At 44.3% G+C, this 18,643-nt stretch overlaps 1 protein-coding gene across 1 annotated transcript in view; it reads left to right on the forward strand.

Moving 5' to 3' along the window:
* Positions 1–18,643, forward strand: part of IFT56 (intraflagellar transport 56) — a 143,347-nt gene that overhangs the window by 49,922 nt on the left and 74,782 nt on the right. Inside the window, exons 5-6 of the mRNA XM_069737071.1 lie at positions 6,672–6,721; positions 17,795–17,940. Of these exons, the coding sequence (XP_069593172.1) occupies positions 6,672–6,721; positions 17,795–17,940 (196 nt within the window). The remainder of the gene's footprint in view (positions 1–6,671; positions 6,722–17,794; positions 17,941–18,643) is intronic.

The raw sequence follows: 18,643 nt of genomic DNA on the forward strand, positions 1-18,643 counted from the left end.
TGTTTAGTTTCCTTACACACCCAGTTGCGGTGTTGTGCCAGCAAGGGTCTAATCGGACTTCAATCCTAGTTGGGGTTGAGTTCGCTGACTACTTGCTCGCGCTCTATGTGCGGTACCGCGGTCCTGTGACGCAACAGGATCGCTTCCTTCACGCTGGGTGAAGTTTAACCCACGTGTGTATACTTATGAGTACCGCCATATAGTCCGTCATTACTTGGCAGCAGGTTCCATCTCTGCACGGTGGACCCCGGGCTGCGAACGCACCATACTCTGTCTTATCATTTGGTGCGTTCCGCTAGCCCTAACACTGTATCTGTTTAATTAAAAACCGTGACGTAGATAATTGGTTCGCCTGTTCTAGCTTCGATAATTTAGTTTCAAGCCTGCCTTGGAATTCGGATCTGTTTTTTTTCTTGACCGATGCTATTTTTTAAATAGAGAACCGGTGATGTACTTTTTATGGGCCAACCATATATTGCCAGGGGAGGAATCTTTAGTACATTAGATTGAAAAAAAAGTTTCAGTTCCTCCATGATTTGGGAGGATATCGTAGGGTCAGTAAGTAGAAATTCGTTTAACCGCCACCTAAAAAGGTTGGATGTAATAATGTTAAATTTAAAAAACGGACAGGAAAGCGTTGTGGTCAGACCACGACGATGGGACATGGCGCGAATGTAGGACATTTGGGAGAGAAGTCGCCGCAGTTAATTGAATGTCAATTCGAGAGTACGACTTGTGGACTGGTGAGAAATATGTGTAGCCTCTCATGGATTCATTAACCTCCCTCCATATATCTACCAAACGGTTCTCACTCATCAGACGAAGAATTTTTTTCCTATCAGTCTAAATGATATGTGACCTTTTCAAAGAGCTGCTGTCCAGGCTCGGGTTCAGAGTGAAATTGAAATCTCCGCTCCAAATCAGTGATAAGACATTGAGGAGAGTTTTGATAGAATCATTTTAAATACCGGTATTTGACTAGAGGCGGGGAGGTAGCTATTTGCAATGCAGATATTGTGGCCCTGTAGTGACCCTTGTAGGATTAGGAATCTGCCCTCCGGGTCTGAATAGGAATAGGTTAATTGAAATGGGAAGTTGTTTCTAAGTAAAATGGCCATGCCCCTAGTTTTACGGTCCCAAGAAGCCAAAAAAAAAAAACGGAAATAGTTAGGGTCAAAGTATTTGGGGGAGGAAGTGTTAGAGAAATGGGTTTCTTGTAGACATAGTATGTCCGGTTTATGCTTATGGTAGTCCAAAAAGGCCTTTTTTCGCTTTACAGGTGAGTTAAGCCCCCTAACATTATGAGATATAACTCTACACATGGCTAACAAAATTATTACCGCCTATGAACCAGCATTCCTCAGTAATCTTCCAGCCTGACCAGAGGATAAACCCGCATTGAGCTTGACGAGAAGATCGGCATTGTGCAATTCTGTGGGAAAACAATGGGGAGGAAACAACACAGGGGAAAACAGACATACATAACCTAGAGAAAATGAATAACTGGGCCAAAAGCCCAAATAGTATGGTGACCTGGAGGTTCATATTAAGAGAAAATCCAGGCCTCACCAAAGTTGGGCAACATGTCGCAAACCCAAGATCCCGACCCTTATAACAGCATGCCCTAATGAGGAGAAGGGAGGGAAGAGGAAGGAGGAGGTGAGGAATACAAAAAAAAAGGCTGGGGGGAAGGGAGAGGGAGGAAGGGGGGAAGGGAAACGGGGGAGGGGAGAGGGGGAGGGATGGGGAAAGGGTGAGGGGGAGGGGAGGGGAGAGGGGGAGGGAGGGGGAAAGGGTGAGGGGAGGGGAGAGGGGGGAAAGGGGAGGGAGGAGAGGGGAGAGGGAGGGAAAGAAAGAAATTCGGGCAAATATTATTGAACTCGGAATTGGTGGATTGAGGGTATATAACTGAAAGTGACAACAGAGTTATTGAAGTTAGGCACAATCATCAACGGACATTCCTATAACAACGTCTAAACTGAGGTGATCCAATAGAAAGACGTCTTGAAGCCATTCATGTAACTCGTGTATTTTGGCTCCTAGTTTTAGGGGCTGGTTTCCATTCTCTGACAGGTTGTGGTTTTCTTTGTGGCTGAGGCGGAGCAGTGTCAGACATCGGGATTTCAGCTTGTTCGAGAGCTTTTTTACCTTCCTCTAGTGAGCGGCAGATATGAAGATCAGACCAATGGGTAAATGTTAGTGAAAATGGAAACCCCCAGCGGTACTTAACTTGCACTGTTTGTAGAGCGGTGGTGACAGGCTTGAGAGCTCTCCTTCTAGAAAGCGTGGCTGGAGCGATGTCCGCATATAAACGCATCGAATCTGGGAAGCCAGGTAGAGAAGGAAGTAGTCTCGCCGCATTGAGAATCAGATGTCGGGACTCCTCATATTGCATTTTAAGGACCACGTCTCTTGGGAGGTCTGCAGCGCGCGGTTTACCCAGTGACCTGTGTAGCCTCGTAATAAGGCTAGGTTCACACTTGCGTTGTGCAGTCCGTCCAACAAATCCGTTAAACGGTCTGCACTAACGCAAATGCCGACTTTGGCACTGCGCTAGCGCAGATGGAGCATCTGCTAGCTCCATCTGCGCTAGCAGTGACGGACCCGGAAACGCTGCAGCCCGCATCTCGGGTCCATCACTCAATGACGGCACATCGCTAGCACATTCGCCATTGCAAGTGATGGCGTTAACGGACTACGTTACACCGCGTTATGCCGCAGTGTAACGTAGTCCGTTAAACGGGTTCACACAACGCAGTGTGAACCCAGCCGAGGGATCTATGTTCGGCAGCAGCGCTGTGAAAAGCGTGGTGGCTATTTCCTTAAGCGCCATGTTGGATTCAGGAAAGCCCACATACATTAAAAGCCTGTAAAAATCAGATAAAAACTTCAGTAATTTCATTAAGACCAAGAGGTTTCAGGCTGCCTAGCTTGCAAAGACCCGCAGAAGCATTTTATTCTGAAAGGTATTGATTTTATATTGAATAATAATTTTTTTGCTTTTGAAAATGTATTTTACCATCAGATCAAAGGTACCGCAATGGGCTCAAAAGTAGCACCGACGTATGCAAATTTACTTATGGAGGTCTTTGAAGAGATTTTTATTCTAAATGGCATTTGGGGCAAAAACATCATTTTTTATAAGAAATTTATAGACAATCTATTTTTTATTTGGGATAATTCTAACGACAATATTGAGGATTTTATTCAGCAAATAAATTTTAACAATTGGGGTCTTTCCTTTACAGCTTTTTTTAACAATCTTTCTATTAATTTTTTAGATGTCACCTTATTTATTGTAAATAATAAAGTATGTAGTAAAACGTTTTTTAAAAAAGTCGATACTAATGGCTGCATTGATTCGCTGAATGGCAGCCGCCATTAATATATGTCCTTCCTTCAATCTCACCAGGTGAGTAGTTCTCTTGGTGGGCAACTTTGTGTAACGTTTGATAAGACCCTATTTGCACTTTTTTGTCTCCCTCTTTTCTCTGACAAGATCAAATGTTAACATACCAATATTAGCAACAAGTGACTAGACTTGCACAACATCCTATAACTTCAGGCTGGTCAAGCGTCAGTCAGTTAAAGCATCACTCCAGCTTTTTTGTTTTGTTTTTCAGCACTGGAGTGGCTCTTTAAATGTAAGCCCCCTCCACCCATTTCTTATATTCCCCTTACAACGACTTCACCTTTTGCGTACTGGCTAGACGTCAGAAATTACGTCACAAGAGCTCAATGCGAGTCTATGAAGGTCCGAACGAGACTCTCATAAACTTGTATTGAAAAGTGACCTCCGCAGCGCTTCATGAAACACTGCATCTGCCAGCAGGCCACTATTTGCTGGAGTCCAACAGGAGCAATGCTGGAAAAGGATTAAGGCGCATGCAGGATAGTATGAGATGGGCAGGGGAATTACATTTAAATCATCACTCAAGCAGTGAAATAAAAAAAAACACTGAAGTAGTTATTTAAGTTGGGAAAGGGGAGAGCTTACCATAGAGCAGGAATGTCAAACTCAGAGGGCCAAAATTAAAAGCTTGTACAAAGTCATGGGCCAACCTTGATATTTATTTAAAAAAATGTCTACAATTGAGGAAGTTTTTCCATATCATCAAATGTAATGATACACCTTTTCATATGAAAACAAGCTTAAGAGGTTGTTCCACGAACAAAGTACGTTTTCATTCATAGATCTTAAGAGTCAAATCTCATGACCAGAATATTTCCTCGTGGGCAAGAGGTGTATGGGGCCCCATAGCAGAAGTTCTAATGGCACCCCCCCCCCAATAAAAACACTTTAATATTTGGTGGGGTCACAGAGGAGCACATCTCACAGCTTTGCAGCCCTTACAAATTTTCCTCTTACTGAGGCCCATATATTGCCCCCAAAAAGTATGCCAACAAAAGTGCCCCACAAACACAGTGTGAGAGCCCCACAGTGAATTCCTCCACATGCATGGGGGGTTTGATGACCCTACTGTTCCCCCCTCAACCACCCTGACAAAGTATGGTGACCCCAACACAGTATGATGCTCCAACTGTGATCCCCACACATCCCTCCACATAGTATAATGGGCCCCACATAGACCTCCTTACAGAATAATGGCCTCCCATAGTCCTCCATACACAATAATGGGCCCCACGTAGTTCTCCGAACATAATAATGGCCCTATATAGTTCTCCAGACAGAATAAAGGGCTCCACATTGCCTTCCATATAGTATAATTGGCCCCACATAGTCTTCCATAGAGTATAATGGCCCCATATAGTCCTGCATTCAAAATAATGCCCCCCACATAGTTCTCCATACAGATTAATGGCCCCACAAAATACTCCATACAAAATAATGGCCCCATATAGTCATTATATAGATGCAAACTCGGCTTCGGGAAAATGGCCGCCGCGATCTCCATCTGCGCACGCGCGGCATCCCGCGGCCATTTTCCTGAAGCCCCGTGCAGCAGAGCACTCCATCTGCGCACGCGCGGCCTCAGGAAGATGGCCGCCCCCACCGATGACAAGGGTAATGGCGCAGATCGCGCGCTTTTTCTTCACCTGCGCGCAGTGGATTCGGCACTTGGACATGCGCACACCACTACGCCACCAACGGAAAGCTGGGGAAGAAACAGCAATGTCACCACGCCCACCCGACCTGACCAGCCTGATTGACAGGCGAAAACGGCGACTTTGGTAATGTATTTCGCAGCATAGGTGGGGAATCAGGGTACACTACATACACTATTGTAACGCACAGCGCAAGCCCTATTTAACAGTATATTTTATCTCAATGTGAAAAAACGGGGTGACAGGTTCCCTTTAAGGCTGCTTCCACATATCCATTTTACATGTCTGCGAGCTCTCCATTTTTTTTAAACGGACAGGACGTAACCATGTCAATTCTTTGTGTATTTTTGCCTAGTATTTCACCTATTGACTAAAATTGAGTCATTTAAATAAGCAGCAAAAACGCAGGTATAAAAATGTTTGCAGATTCGCTGCAGGTTTGTTGAGTTTTTTTATTGCGTTTTTACGGACTTCATCTTTTTCATCTGTATGACACAGAGCGAGAAACACCAGCGTGGTGGTTCTGATCAGGGGTAACGTTACTATCGTTCAGAGCGCTGGGGGGGGTCACTCTGTCAGGTGTCAGCGTGACCCTGCAGATTTGACTGTGACCTGCAGTAAAAAGCGTAATGTCACAGGCGTCGTCTGATGAGAGACTATTACACCCATCAGCTGACTCCTGCTGTTACTGATTAAAGAAATAAATATTGACATAAAAACACTTTATATACTCACCTCTTACCTAATCCTTGAAGCCCTTGTCACCTGTAAAAAATAAAAAAAAGCATATACTTACTTTAACACCTTATCCCTGATGCCCATGTGACCTAGAAAAGAGAAAAAATAATAAACCACCATATCCCTCGTCTATCCGCCGTAATCCATACTGTCTCGCGACAATTCAGATCACTTGTAGAGCAGTCACTTCACAAATTAAATGAAAGAATACAAAATATGTTTTACTCAGCTCTGCAACTACTACTCCATGTTGTAGTCAACTTTAACCTGCTCAAACTGGAGAAAGGTCCTCTGTAAGTCATTATTTTCAGGTCTGCGTTTATTAGATTTACTTGTATAAGAAATTTGTGTTGTGTGTGGTAATTGTCTAAACCTGTTTTATGACTCCATAGCTGAAAAGCTTTTGAAACCTGTTTAGTCTATTTCATTAAAGAATATGTACCGTAATTACCGTAACTGTTCCCATTTCAGCAATTCTACTACATGCTGCCTCCGTAGTTGGCTGCAGAGATATATAGTCTAGCAATATTATTAACTGTTTTACTGATTTCAATGTTACCGTACATAGAGTTCACAAAACTAAAAAAAGAAACATACCGTATATTTTATTTTGGTATCTGTTTCCTCCACTTTTGGTGAAGCCCAGGTGCCATCTTGGTCTGGCTTGCAGAAATAGATTGAGAAGTCCTACAGTAGAACATGACATAATAGACCATTTATTTCATAGATTCTTGTTTTTGTTTTGTTTGTTTTTACTAAATAGAAGTCCAATCAAGAATGAGGTATTATTGTCATTCCTTTCAATGTTTAATTATATTATTTGTTCTTTTTATTCATTGTCATTTTTGTGTTCAATGATGTTTCAGCTCCTAAAAGCCACCTGCAGAATCGCTTGCTTTTCCACTTGGCTCATAAGGTACAAAATAAACAAGCTAATATTGTTTTGCTTTAAAGGGGGGTTTCCATTATGTTTTAACTAAAGCTTGATTGCCCAGGGGGTGAAATCAAATGAAAAAAACAAAACAAAACTGTACTCACCTGGCATCAGCATCCAGTGGGGGGCATCATGTGACGGCTGCAGAAAAGCGTCCTTCTCATTCCATCTGAGTCATTCTAAAGCCAGATGTTGATGCTGCCAGTTCAGCAGGGGACAGAGGTGTGAGAGCAGAAGAGCGGAGCTCCTCTGGGGGCGACCGCAGATTTTTTATTTTTACTGCATACTCCTTGGCCAAACAAGCTTTACTTATTTTGCAGTGGGAAATGCTAATGGATGCACAAAACTTGATTTACAAATCTTGAGGAAGGTTTCTGGTGATGTTATATAAGCTCCTGGACGTACTGTGCTTTTATTTTTATCATTAACGTATTAAAAAGCTTTGTTTATCAATATACAAAATACACACAGTATTTATCTGAAGCGTAAATGTATTCAATTTTTAATAACTTTTGGTATGACAATCAGTTTAGATTAGCGGAAAAGAGGATTACCACAGCACTCTAAGGATGAAACCTTTCTTATTGCATCGCAAAAGTAACAAACGCCAACGTTTCGACTCTACATGAGTCTTTCTCAAAGACAGACGCATAATGATTAAATACCCTGCAGTAAATAATTAAATAGCATAGTGCATGGAAATAGTATACAGTACTTAGTTAACATGGTTTTTGATTAAAAAATGCCAAAGACGTCCCACCACTTCACGGTGACCGTAAGTGGGTTGGTCCTAACGCTAATATTAATAACCTTACAAGCTGTATTTTGTGCTATTTATTTATTTACTTCAGGGTGTTTAATTATTGTTTCTATATTTGTTTTTTTTCTGTTAAGGGGCCAATGTGAACCCGTGCTTACATTCTGCATGCACCCCAGTCTGTCTCCCAGTTCAGACCTTCAGTTTTTTATGAGCCTTTCTCAAGCTGTTTACTTTTTTCGATGGAATAAATAAGTAATGATTTATCTGCTAGAGTGCAGCAGTAATCCTCTGTTTTATGGTAAACATGTTTGCAACTTTTCATCTAAAGCCTGAAGCAACCAGTCAATTTGGATTACTGGCTATCTATTCTTTCTATTCTAAAAAGGAACGTAGTGTTGCTGGTTGCATTTTTTTATATGATCAGCTTTGATTAATGAATTGGTTGCATTAAATCAGCATGTAAGATATAGATGTAATTTACAAGGCCTGAAATGCCAACTATATCCCAGCTTGTTCTTCCCTGATTGAAATGGATAACAACTCCTGCTTCATCCACAGACATCTCGGGGTATCAGCATCAGTAACTGCTTGTCCCGGTCAGAGACTTTAATGGTATGTGAACACGTTGTGGATTTGGCTGCGGATCCGCAGCGGATTTGGCCCTGCCAATCTGCAGCAGTTTTCCATGCGTTGTACAGTACCATGTAAACCTATGGAAAACCAAATCCACATTGCACATGCTGCGGAAAATTCCGCGCAGAAACAGAGCGGTTTATTTTCTACAGCATGTCAATTCTTTGTGCGGATTCCTCAGCGTTTTACACTTATTCCTTTATAAGAATCCGCTGGTGTAAAAACGCAGGCGAAATCCGCAGAAAACCCGCAGGTAAAACGCAGGTCATTTTACCAGCGGATTCTGCAGAATCCGTGCAAAAAATCTGCAATTGAATCCGCAACGTGTGCACATACAGTACACTAATTCCTTTGTGCACACGGGTAGGTCACCTTGTAGTACTTAAATGGAGACTGATGCATGTGCAGAAGGGAACTAAAGATTCTGCCTCTCACTGCATGAGTACATATCCTTACTGGATGAATGCCGGATGAGTACATATCTCTGCCGGATGAGCAGATATCCTTACTAGGTGAGTACATATCCCTGCTGGATGAGTGCATATCCCTGCTGGATAAGCACATATCCGTACTAGATGAGCACATATCCCTGCTTGATGAGCACATATCCATGCTGGATGAGCACATATCCCTGTTAGATGAGCACATATCCCTGCTGGATGAGCACATATCCCTGCTGGATGAGCACATATCCCTGCTGGATGAGCACATATCCCTGCTGGATGAGAACATATCCCTGCTGGATGAGTACATATTCCTGCTGGATAAGCACATATCCCTGCTGGATAAGCACATATCCTTACTAGGTGAGTACATATCCCTGCTTGATGAGCACATATCCATGATGGATGAGCACATATCCCTGCTGAATGAGCACATGTCCCTGTTGGATGAGCACATATCCCTGCTGGATGAGCACATATTACTGCTGGATGAGCACATATCCCTGCTGGATGAGCACATATCCCTGCTGGATGAGAACATACCCCTGCTAGATGAGTACATATTCCTGCTGGATGAGCACATATCCCTGCTGGATGAGCACATATCCTTACTAGGTGAGTACATATCCCTGCTGGATGAGTTCATATCCCAGTTGGATGAGCACATTTCCTTACTGGATGAGCACATTTCCCCCCCCCCTGCTGGATGAATATATATCCCTGCTGGATGAGTACATATTCCTGCTGGATGAGCACATATCTGTACTAGATGAGCACATATCCCTGCTGGATGAGCACATATCCATGCTGGATGAGCACATATCCCTGCTGAATGAGCACATATCCCTGCTGGATGAGCACATATCCCTGCTGGATGAGCACATATCCCTGCTGGATGAGCACATATGCCTGCTGGATGAGCACATATCCCTGCTGGATGAGCACATATCCCTGCTGGATGAGCACATATGCCTGCTGGATGAGCACATATCCCTGCTGGATGAGCACATATCCCCGCTGTATGAGTACATATCCCTGTTGGATGAGCACATATCCCTGCTGGATAAGCACATATCCTTACTAGGTGAGTACATATCCCTGCTAGATGAGTTCATATCCCAGTTGGATGAGCACATTTCCCCCCCCCTACTGGATGAATATATATCCCTGCTGGATGAGCACATATCCCTGTTGGATGAGCACATATCCCTGTTGGATGAGCACATATCCCTGTTGGATGAGCACATATCCATGCTGGATGAGCACATATCCCTGCTGGATGAGCACATATCCCTGCTGGATGAGCACATATCCCTTCTGGATGAGTACATATCCCTGCTGGATGAGTACATATCCCTGCTGGATGAGTACATATCCCTGCTGGATGAGTACATATCCCTGCTGGATGAGCACATATCCCTGGTGGATGAGCACATATCCCTGCTGGATGAGCACATATCCCTGGTGGATGAGCACATATCCCTGCTGGATGAGCACATATCCCTGGTGGATGAGCACATATCCCTGCCGGATGAGCACATATCCCTGCTGGATGAGCACATATCCTTACTAGGTGAGTACATATCCCTGCTGGATGAGCACATATCCCTGCTGGATGAGCACATATCCCTGCTGGATGAGCACATATCCCTGCTGGATGACAACATATCCCTGCTGGATGAGTGCATATCCCTGTTGGATGAGCACATATCCGTACTAGTTGAGCAAATTCTCCCCCCCCCCTGCTGGATGAGTACATATCCCTGCTGGATGAGTACATGCCGGATGAGTACATATCTCTGCCGGATGAGTACATATCCCTGCCGGAGGAGTACATATCTCTTCCGGATGAATACATATCTGCTGGATGAGCACATATCCCTGCAGGATGAGTACATATCTGTGCCAGATGAGTATATATCTCTGCCAGATGAATACATATCTCTGCTGGATGAGTACATATCTCTGCTGCATGAGTACGCATCCCTGCTGGATGAGTACATATCCCTGCAGGATGAGTACATATGCCTGCCGGATGAGTACATATCCCTGCCGGATGAGTACATATCCCTGCCGGATGAGTACATATCCTTGCCGGATGAGTGCATATCCCTGCCGGATGAGTACATATCCCTGTCGGATGAGTACATATCCCTACCGAATTAGTACATATCCCTGCCGGATGAGTACATATCCCTGCCGGATGAGTGCACATCCCTGCTTTGCGAGTACATATCCCTGCTGGATGAGTACATATCCCTGCTGGATGGGTACATATCCCTGCCGGATGAGTACAAATCCCTGCTGGATGAGCACATATCCCTGCTGAATGAGCACATATCCCTGCTGGATGAGCATATAATCCTACCGAATGAGTACATATCTCTGCAGGATGAGTACATATCCCTGCCGGATGAGTACATATCCCTACTGAATGAGTACATATCCCTGCCGAATGAGTACATATCTCTGCTGGATGAGTACATATCCCTGCCGGATGAGTACATATCCCTGCCGGGTGAGTACATATCTCTGCCGGGTGAGTACATATCTCTGCCGGATGAGTACATATCTCTGCACACGGGTAGGTCACCTTGTAATACTTAAATGGAGACTGATGCATGTGCAGAAGGGAACTAAAGATTCTGCCTCTCACTGCATGAGTACATATCCCTGCTGGATGAATATATATCTCTGCTGGATGAATACATATCCCTGCCGGATGAGTACATATCTCTGCCGGATGAGTACATATCCCTGCCGGATGAGTACATATCCCTGCTGGATGAGTACATATCCCTGCTGGATGAGTACATATCCCTGCCAGATGAGTACATATCTCTGCCGGATGAGTACATATCCCTGCCGGATGAGTACATATCTCTGCCGGATGAGTACATATCCCTGCCGAATGAGTACATATCCGTGCCGAATGAGTACATATCTCTGCCGGATGAGTACATATCTCTGCCGGATGACTACATATCTCTGCCGGATGAGTACATATCCCTGCCGGATGAGTACATATCCCTGCCGGATGAGTACATATCCCTGCCGGATGAGTGCACATCCCTGCTTTGCGAGTACATATCCCTGCTGGATGAGTACATATCCCTGCTGGATGAGTACATATCCCTGCCGGATGAGTACAAATCCCTGCTGGATGAGCACATATCCCTGCTGAATGAGCATATAATCCTACCGAATGAGTACATATCCCTGCTGGATGAGTACATATCCCTGCTGGATGAGGGCATATCCTTGCTTGGCGAGTACATATCCCTGCTGGATGAGTACATATCTCTGCAGGATGAGTACATATCCCTGCCGGATGAGTACATATCCCTACTGAATGAGTACATATCCCTGCCGAATGAGTACATATCTCTGCTGGATGAGTACATATCCCTGCCGGATGAGTACATATCCCTGCCGGATGAGTACATATCCCTGCCGGATGAGTACATATCGGTGCCGGATGAGTACATATCCATGCCGGATGAGTACATATCCATGCCGGATGAGTACATATCTCTGCCGGGTGAGTACATATCTCTGCCGGATGAGTACATATCTCTGCACACGGGTAGGTCACCTTGTAGCACTTAAATGGAGACTGATGCATGCGCAGAAGGGAACTAAAGATTCTGCCTCTCACTGCATGAGTACATATCCCTGCTGGATGAATACATATCTCTGCTGGATGAATACATATCCCTGCCGGGTGAGTACATATCTCTGCCGGATGAGTACATATCCCTGCTGGATGAGTACATATCCCTGCTGGATGAGTACATATCCCTGCTGGATGAGTACATATCCCTGCTGGATGAGTACATATCTCTGCCGGATGAGTACATATCTCTGCACACGGGTAGGTCACCTTGTAGTACTTAAGTGGAGACTGATGCATGTGCAGAAGGGAACTAAAGATTCTGCCTCTCACTGCATGAGTACATATCCCTGCTGGATGAATACATATCTCTGCTGGATGAATACATATCTCTGCCGGATGAGTACATATCTCTGCCGGATGAGTACATATCCCTGCCGGATGAGTACATATCCCTGCTGGATGAGTACATATCCCTGCTGGATGAGTACATATCCCTGCTGGATGAGTACATATCTCTGCCGGATGAGTACATATCTCTGCACACGGGTAGGTCACCTTGTAGTACTTAAGTGGAGACTGATGCATGTGCAGAAGGGAACTAAAGATTCTGCCTCTCACTGCATGAGTACATATCCCTGCTGGATGAATACATATCTCTGCTGGATGAATACATATCCCTGCCGGATGAGTACATATCTCTGCCGGATGAGTACATATCCCTGCCGGATGAGTACATATCCCTGCTGGATGAGTACATATCCCTGCCGGATGAGTACATATCCCTGCCAGATGAGTACATATCTCTGCCGGATGAGTACATATCCCTGCCGGATGAGTACATATCTCTGCCGGATGAGTACATATCCCTGCCGAATGAGTACATAGCCGTGCCGAATGAGTACATATCCCTGCCAGATGAATACATATCCCTGCCAGATGAATACATATCCCTGCCTGATGAGTGCATATCCCTGTTTGGCGAGTACATATTTCTGCTGGATGAGCACATATCCTGGATGAGCACATATCCCTCCTGGATGAGCACATATCCCTCCTGGGTGAGCACATATCCCTGCTGGATGAGTATATATCCCTGCTGGATGTGTATATATATCTGCCGGATGAGTATGTATCCCTGCTGGATGAGTAGATATCCCTGCTGGATGAGCACATATCCTTACTAGGTGAGTGCATATCCCTGCTCGATGAGTGCATATCCCTGCTGGATGAGCACGTAGCCCTGCTGGATGAGCACATATCCCTGCTGGATGAGCACATATCCCTGCTGGATGAGCACATATCCCTGCTGGATGAGCACATATCCCTGCTGGATGTGCGCATATCCCTGCTGTATGAGCACATATCCCTGCTGGATGAGCACATATCCCTGCTGTATGAGTACATATCCCTGCTGGTTGAGCACATATCCTTACTAGATGAGCACATTTCCCCCCTGCTGGATGAGTACATCTCCCTGCTGGTTGAGTACATGTCCCTTCCGGATGAGTACATGTCCCTTCCGGATGAGTACATGTCCCTTCCGGATGAGTACATGTCCCTTCCGGATGAGTACATGACCCTTCCGGATGAGTACATGACCCTTCCGGATGAGTACATGTCCCTTTCGGATGAGTACATGTCCATTCCGGATGAGTACATGTCCCTTCTGGATGAGTACTTGTCCCTTCTGGATGAGTACATATCCCTGCTGGATGATTACATATTCCTGCTGGATGAGCAGATATCCTTACTAGATGAGTACATATCCCTGCTGGATGAGTACATATCCCTGCTGGATGAGAACATATCCTGCTGGATGAGTACATATCCCTGCTGGATGAGTACATATCCCTGCTGGATGAGTACATATCCCTGCTGGATGAGTACATATCCCTGCTGGATGAGTACATATCCCTGCTGGATGAGTACATATCCCTGCTGGATGAGTACATATCTCTGCTGGATGAGTACATATCCCTACTGAATGAGCACATATCCCTGCCGGATGAGTACAGATCCCTTCTGGATGAGCACACGTCCCTTCTGGATGAGCACTTGTCCCTTCTGGATGAGCACTTGTCTCTTCTGGATGAGCACATGTCCCTTCTGGATGAGCACATGTCCCTTCTGGATGAGCACATATCCCTTCCGGATGAGTACATGTCCCTTCTGGATGAGCACATGTCCCTTCTGGATGAGCACATGTCCCTTCTGGATGAGCACATGTCCCTTCTGGATGAGCACATATCCCTTCCGGATGAGTACATCTCCCTGCTGGTTGAGTACATGTCCCTTCCCGATGAGTACATATCCCTGATGGATGAGTACATGTCCCTTCCCGATGAGTACATATCCCTTCCGGATGAGTACATGTCCCTTCCCGATGAGTACATGTCCTTCCGGATGAATACAAGTCCCTTCTGGATGAGTACATATCCCTGCTGGATGATTACATGTCCCAAGAAGGCCTTGAGTCTGAGGCAAGGCACAGGATACAGGCTGCTGCTGGAAAGTTTTTGTAATACATAACAGATATCATTCCTGTTCTCAGAAGCCCCAAAACAGGGAGAGAACATACTGAAAATACAATTCTTCCAGCATAACATGGAGCTTTTCATGGAAACATCCAGATTTTCTCAAAGCATATTGAAATCCACATGGAGCCCGTGTATGTTGTCTGGCTGACATGTTTCAGACTGCATCAGTTCTTGCACAAGTTACAAGTACCCCAATGAGCAAGAACTGATGCAGTCCGAAACATGGCTAGACCACATACACAGGCTCCATGTGGATTTGATGGTGGTTTGCGTAAAGCTGGATGTTACATGAAAAGCTCCCTGGATGCTGGATAATAAAGCATTCTTTTTATATTAATATCCACAAATGCAGGTTGACATGAAAAGAGGTTTCTCTTTAACTGATGGTGCCTGATGTGGCAGTAAGTGCTGAAGGAGAGCAAGTTAACCTCTCTAAGGCTGGTTTCACATAAGCGTATCTGTGCACAGCTTATGATCTGCATAGATTCGCATGCGTCATGCATACATATCTTTAACATGGTGTATGCAGGGACAAGCGTTTGCATGCATCGTTTTGCGGTGTCCGGCGAATGCAACATGTTGCATTTTTTGAGGCATCAAATATTGCACAATCATGCACATGCGGATGAGTGCGTCAAAACAGCGCGGTACTGTCTATAGGGACCCATTGGTACGCAAGGACATGCGTACGCATGTGTTCGATACGCATGCGTACTTCAGACTGCGCATTTCCAGTAAATTATTTCACCACCTCCACCATGCGCATAAACAACGCAAATGCATGCCAAAATGCATTTAAACGCATGCACACGCAGCGTTTTGTTTTGCGTCATGCGTAAGATGATGCGGGTAAAACCACAGTGTAAGCATGCTTTTACGCATGCAGATGATACGCTGCGCACGGAAACGCTAATGTGAACTGAGCCTAATAGGGTGGATGTAAAATATGAGGACTTATTAAACCAATCTTGGGTGATCTAGGCATCAGATGTATGGTTTACAATAATCCGGAAAGTTTCTGCCTCCATTCACTTTTATGTTGCTGTAGCACTTTGAACCCTATTTGCCCTTCCAAATGAAGGAGCAAAATAGTATGTTTTTATCTTTTTCATCCTTAGGTTTTGGTTTTAGGGGTAACAGTGAAACAGGTGAGGTGAAACAGTTAAATTAGAGATAGGACATTGTCTTAAAGCTATGTGCACACAGCGTCATTTAGATGCCAGCGCAGATTTTCCTGAAGATGCTTCTTTGGCATCTTTGCCGTTGTTCTTGCGCTGGCGGCTTTCACTCTATGAATATAGAGAGAGGGTGGCATGCCAGGGGAATGAGCACCTCGCTTCTTTTACCTCCTTTATGGTTTCCATACCCTGAAGTAGTAAAAGAAGTGATAAAAGACAGAACATGGGCTCAGCAATGTGGTTTTGATATTGCTGTGTACTTTGTTCATTTTATGGGGCTCTTTTGTAGCACTATTGTAGCACTATTTCTGGTGGATTTTGTGCGGAATTCAGCTGAAAAATACCCTGTGTGCACATACGCTAGCAAGGTTTTGCCCTTCCATAAAAGATAAGTTGCAACTACACCAATGTATTTATCCCAGTTTGTAGTAAGAGGTAATAAAAGATTTCCGATTGGTAGAATATAATCATTTAGACGGGGTACGAGTAATCAGCACTCCCCAGTTGGAAAAGGTCCTTTGTTGCCCCTTAAGAGGAAAGTCAGACCATGTGGGTTGGGGTTGGTATGTCATTTATAGGGCTTCTGTTTTATGGACCTTGATCCTGCATTTCACAACTTTTAATCTCAGAATTTTTTTGCCCAGCGCTATCCTCAGATCTTTGTTGGTCACAGATGGCTGGCCCATAAAGACATTTTATTCCCATCCAGAACATTTTAATTTAGGCCCCTTTCACACATCATTTTTTTGCCATCAATTGCAATCTGTCGAATTTTGAAAAAAAAACGGATCCGGCGACTGATGCCGCCAGATCTGTTTTTTCTCATACACTTGTATTAGCAATGGATTGCGACAGATGGTCTCACGTTTCATCCGTCGTTCACTGGATCCATCGAAAAATTGTTTGTCCGGCGGCCGGAGACGACGGACATTGTAACTTTTTGTCTACGTCGAAAAAACGGACATTGACGGATCCATCGCCGTCTGTTGTTAGCTACAATGGAAGCCTATGGCGCCGGATCCATCAAATGACGGAATCCGGCAACGGATTCCATATTTTTAAATGAGCATGCTCCGATCCAATCAGCCAGATCCGCTAGTCAGATCCGTCGAAAAAATGAATCCGTCGCATCAGTTTTTCATAATCTGCGACGGATCCATCGAGCCAACGGATTGTGACTGACGGCAAAAAACTGATGCGTGAAAGGGGCCTTAAATGTCACCTCAATTGTCTTTATTTTCTCATCACATTACAAAACAAGTTAGATCACGGTGCAGAATAAAATCTTTGGCAGCTTTCCACTAGCTGCGCATCACAGCGTCAGGATGTAAGGTTTACGGCTTAACACCACTAGACTATCAGGGTTTGGGCTGTCTCACCGGTGTATACACATGGCCAAGTGCTATAAGAGGTTTTATCGGATAGGACTCAGCCCGATGTTATACTATGGCATGTGAAAACAATCGCGGTATTCAACGAGTGCTTCCAGAGACCATGGAGAAGATGGAGAAATGAAGTTCTCCATCTTGTCCGCACGTGTGCTGCGATTCTCTCATGCGAGAGAATCGGATCATAATAAGAGGATACTCGGATCAAACACTCACAGAGTTTCATCTGAGTGTCATTCCTATAATCAGTCCGATTCTCTCCCATCTGACAATCTACACTAGTGTGAACAGGCCCTGAACAAGCTGTTTCCGAGTCCCATTCTGTTTCACCACGTTGTTTTTATGAAATTCGACTGTTGCTCTACGCAATAGAAAGTGTCTGTCGCTCCACACTTATGTACATTGAACACAATGTTTTATTCCAGTATTACAAAATAAAGATAGAGTTGTAATAAGTTGTTTCCATGTCTTTGAACTAAACATTGTGTCTCTTCCAATAGTTCAGCGATGAGAAGAGGCTGATGGTCTTTCATCAAAACCTGCAGGATATTATTGAGGACCAGCTGAGCCTGGCATCCATACACTACATGCGATCCCATTACCAGGAAGCGATAGATATCTACAAGAGAATATTATTAGAAAACAGGTAACAACTGGAGCACACTTAAGTCATACACATACAAGTAATACCCATAGTTCGCTCTACCGAAATATAACGTAATTTAACCCCTTAGTGACCAACTCAGTTTTGACCTTAATGACCAGGCCACATATTGGAAATCTGACCAGTAACCCCTCATGTGGTAATAACTCTGGAAGGCTTCAATGGATCCCACTGATGCCGAGATTGTTTTCTCGTGACATATTGTACTTTGTGGTAGTGGTAACATTTGTTTGTTATGACTTGCGTTTCAAGCTTTCAATCTTTATACCCTTAAACCAGTCAGTCACGCTGTACACAATAATTAATAAATAACATTTCCCATGTCTCTACTTTACATCTGCATAATTTTTCCAATGTCATTTTATTTTGTCAGGATGTTAGAGGGGTTAAAAGTTTAGCAGCAATTTCTCTTCTTTTTTCAACAAATTTACAAAACCTGTGTCTTTAGGAACCTATTCATATTTCACTGGACCTTGAGGGGCCTATATATTGGAAACTCCCCAAAAGCGATACCATTTTAAAAACGCACCCCTCAAATACTTCAAAACTGTTGTCAGGAAATGTTTTAACCCTTCAGACCCTACGCAGAAATTAAGGTGGTTGTCCACTACTAGGACAACCCATTCTTAAACTAAATGTTATGCCCCGATAACATAATAAAGCCTATACTCGCCTCGTGTGCCGG

This window comes from Ranitomeya imitator, chromosome 8, assembly GCF_032444005.1.
Source record: "Ranitomeya imitator isolate aRanImi1 chromosome 8, aRanImi1.pri, whole genome shotgun sequence".
Lineage (NCBI taxonomy): Eukaryota > Metazoa > Chordata > Amphibia > Anura > Dendrobatidae > Ranitomeya > Ranitomeya imitator.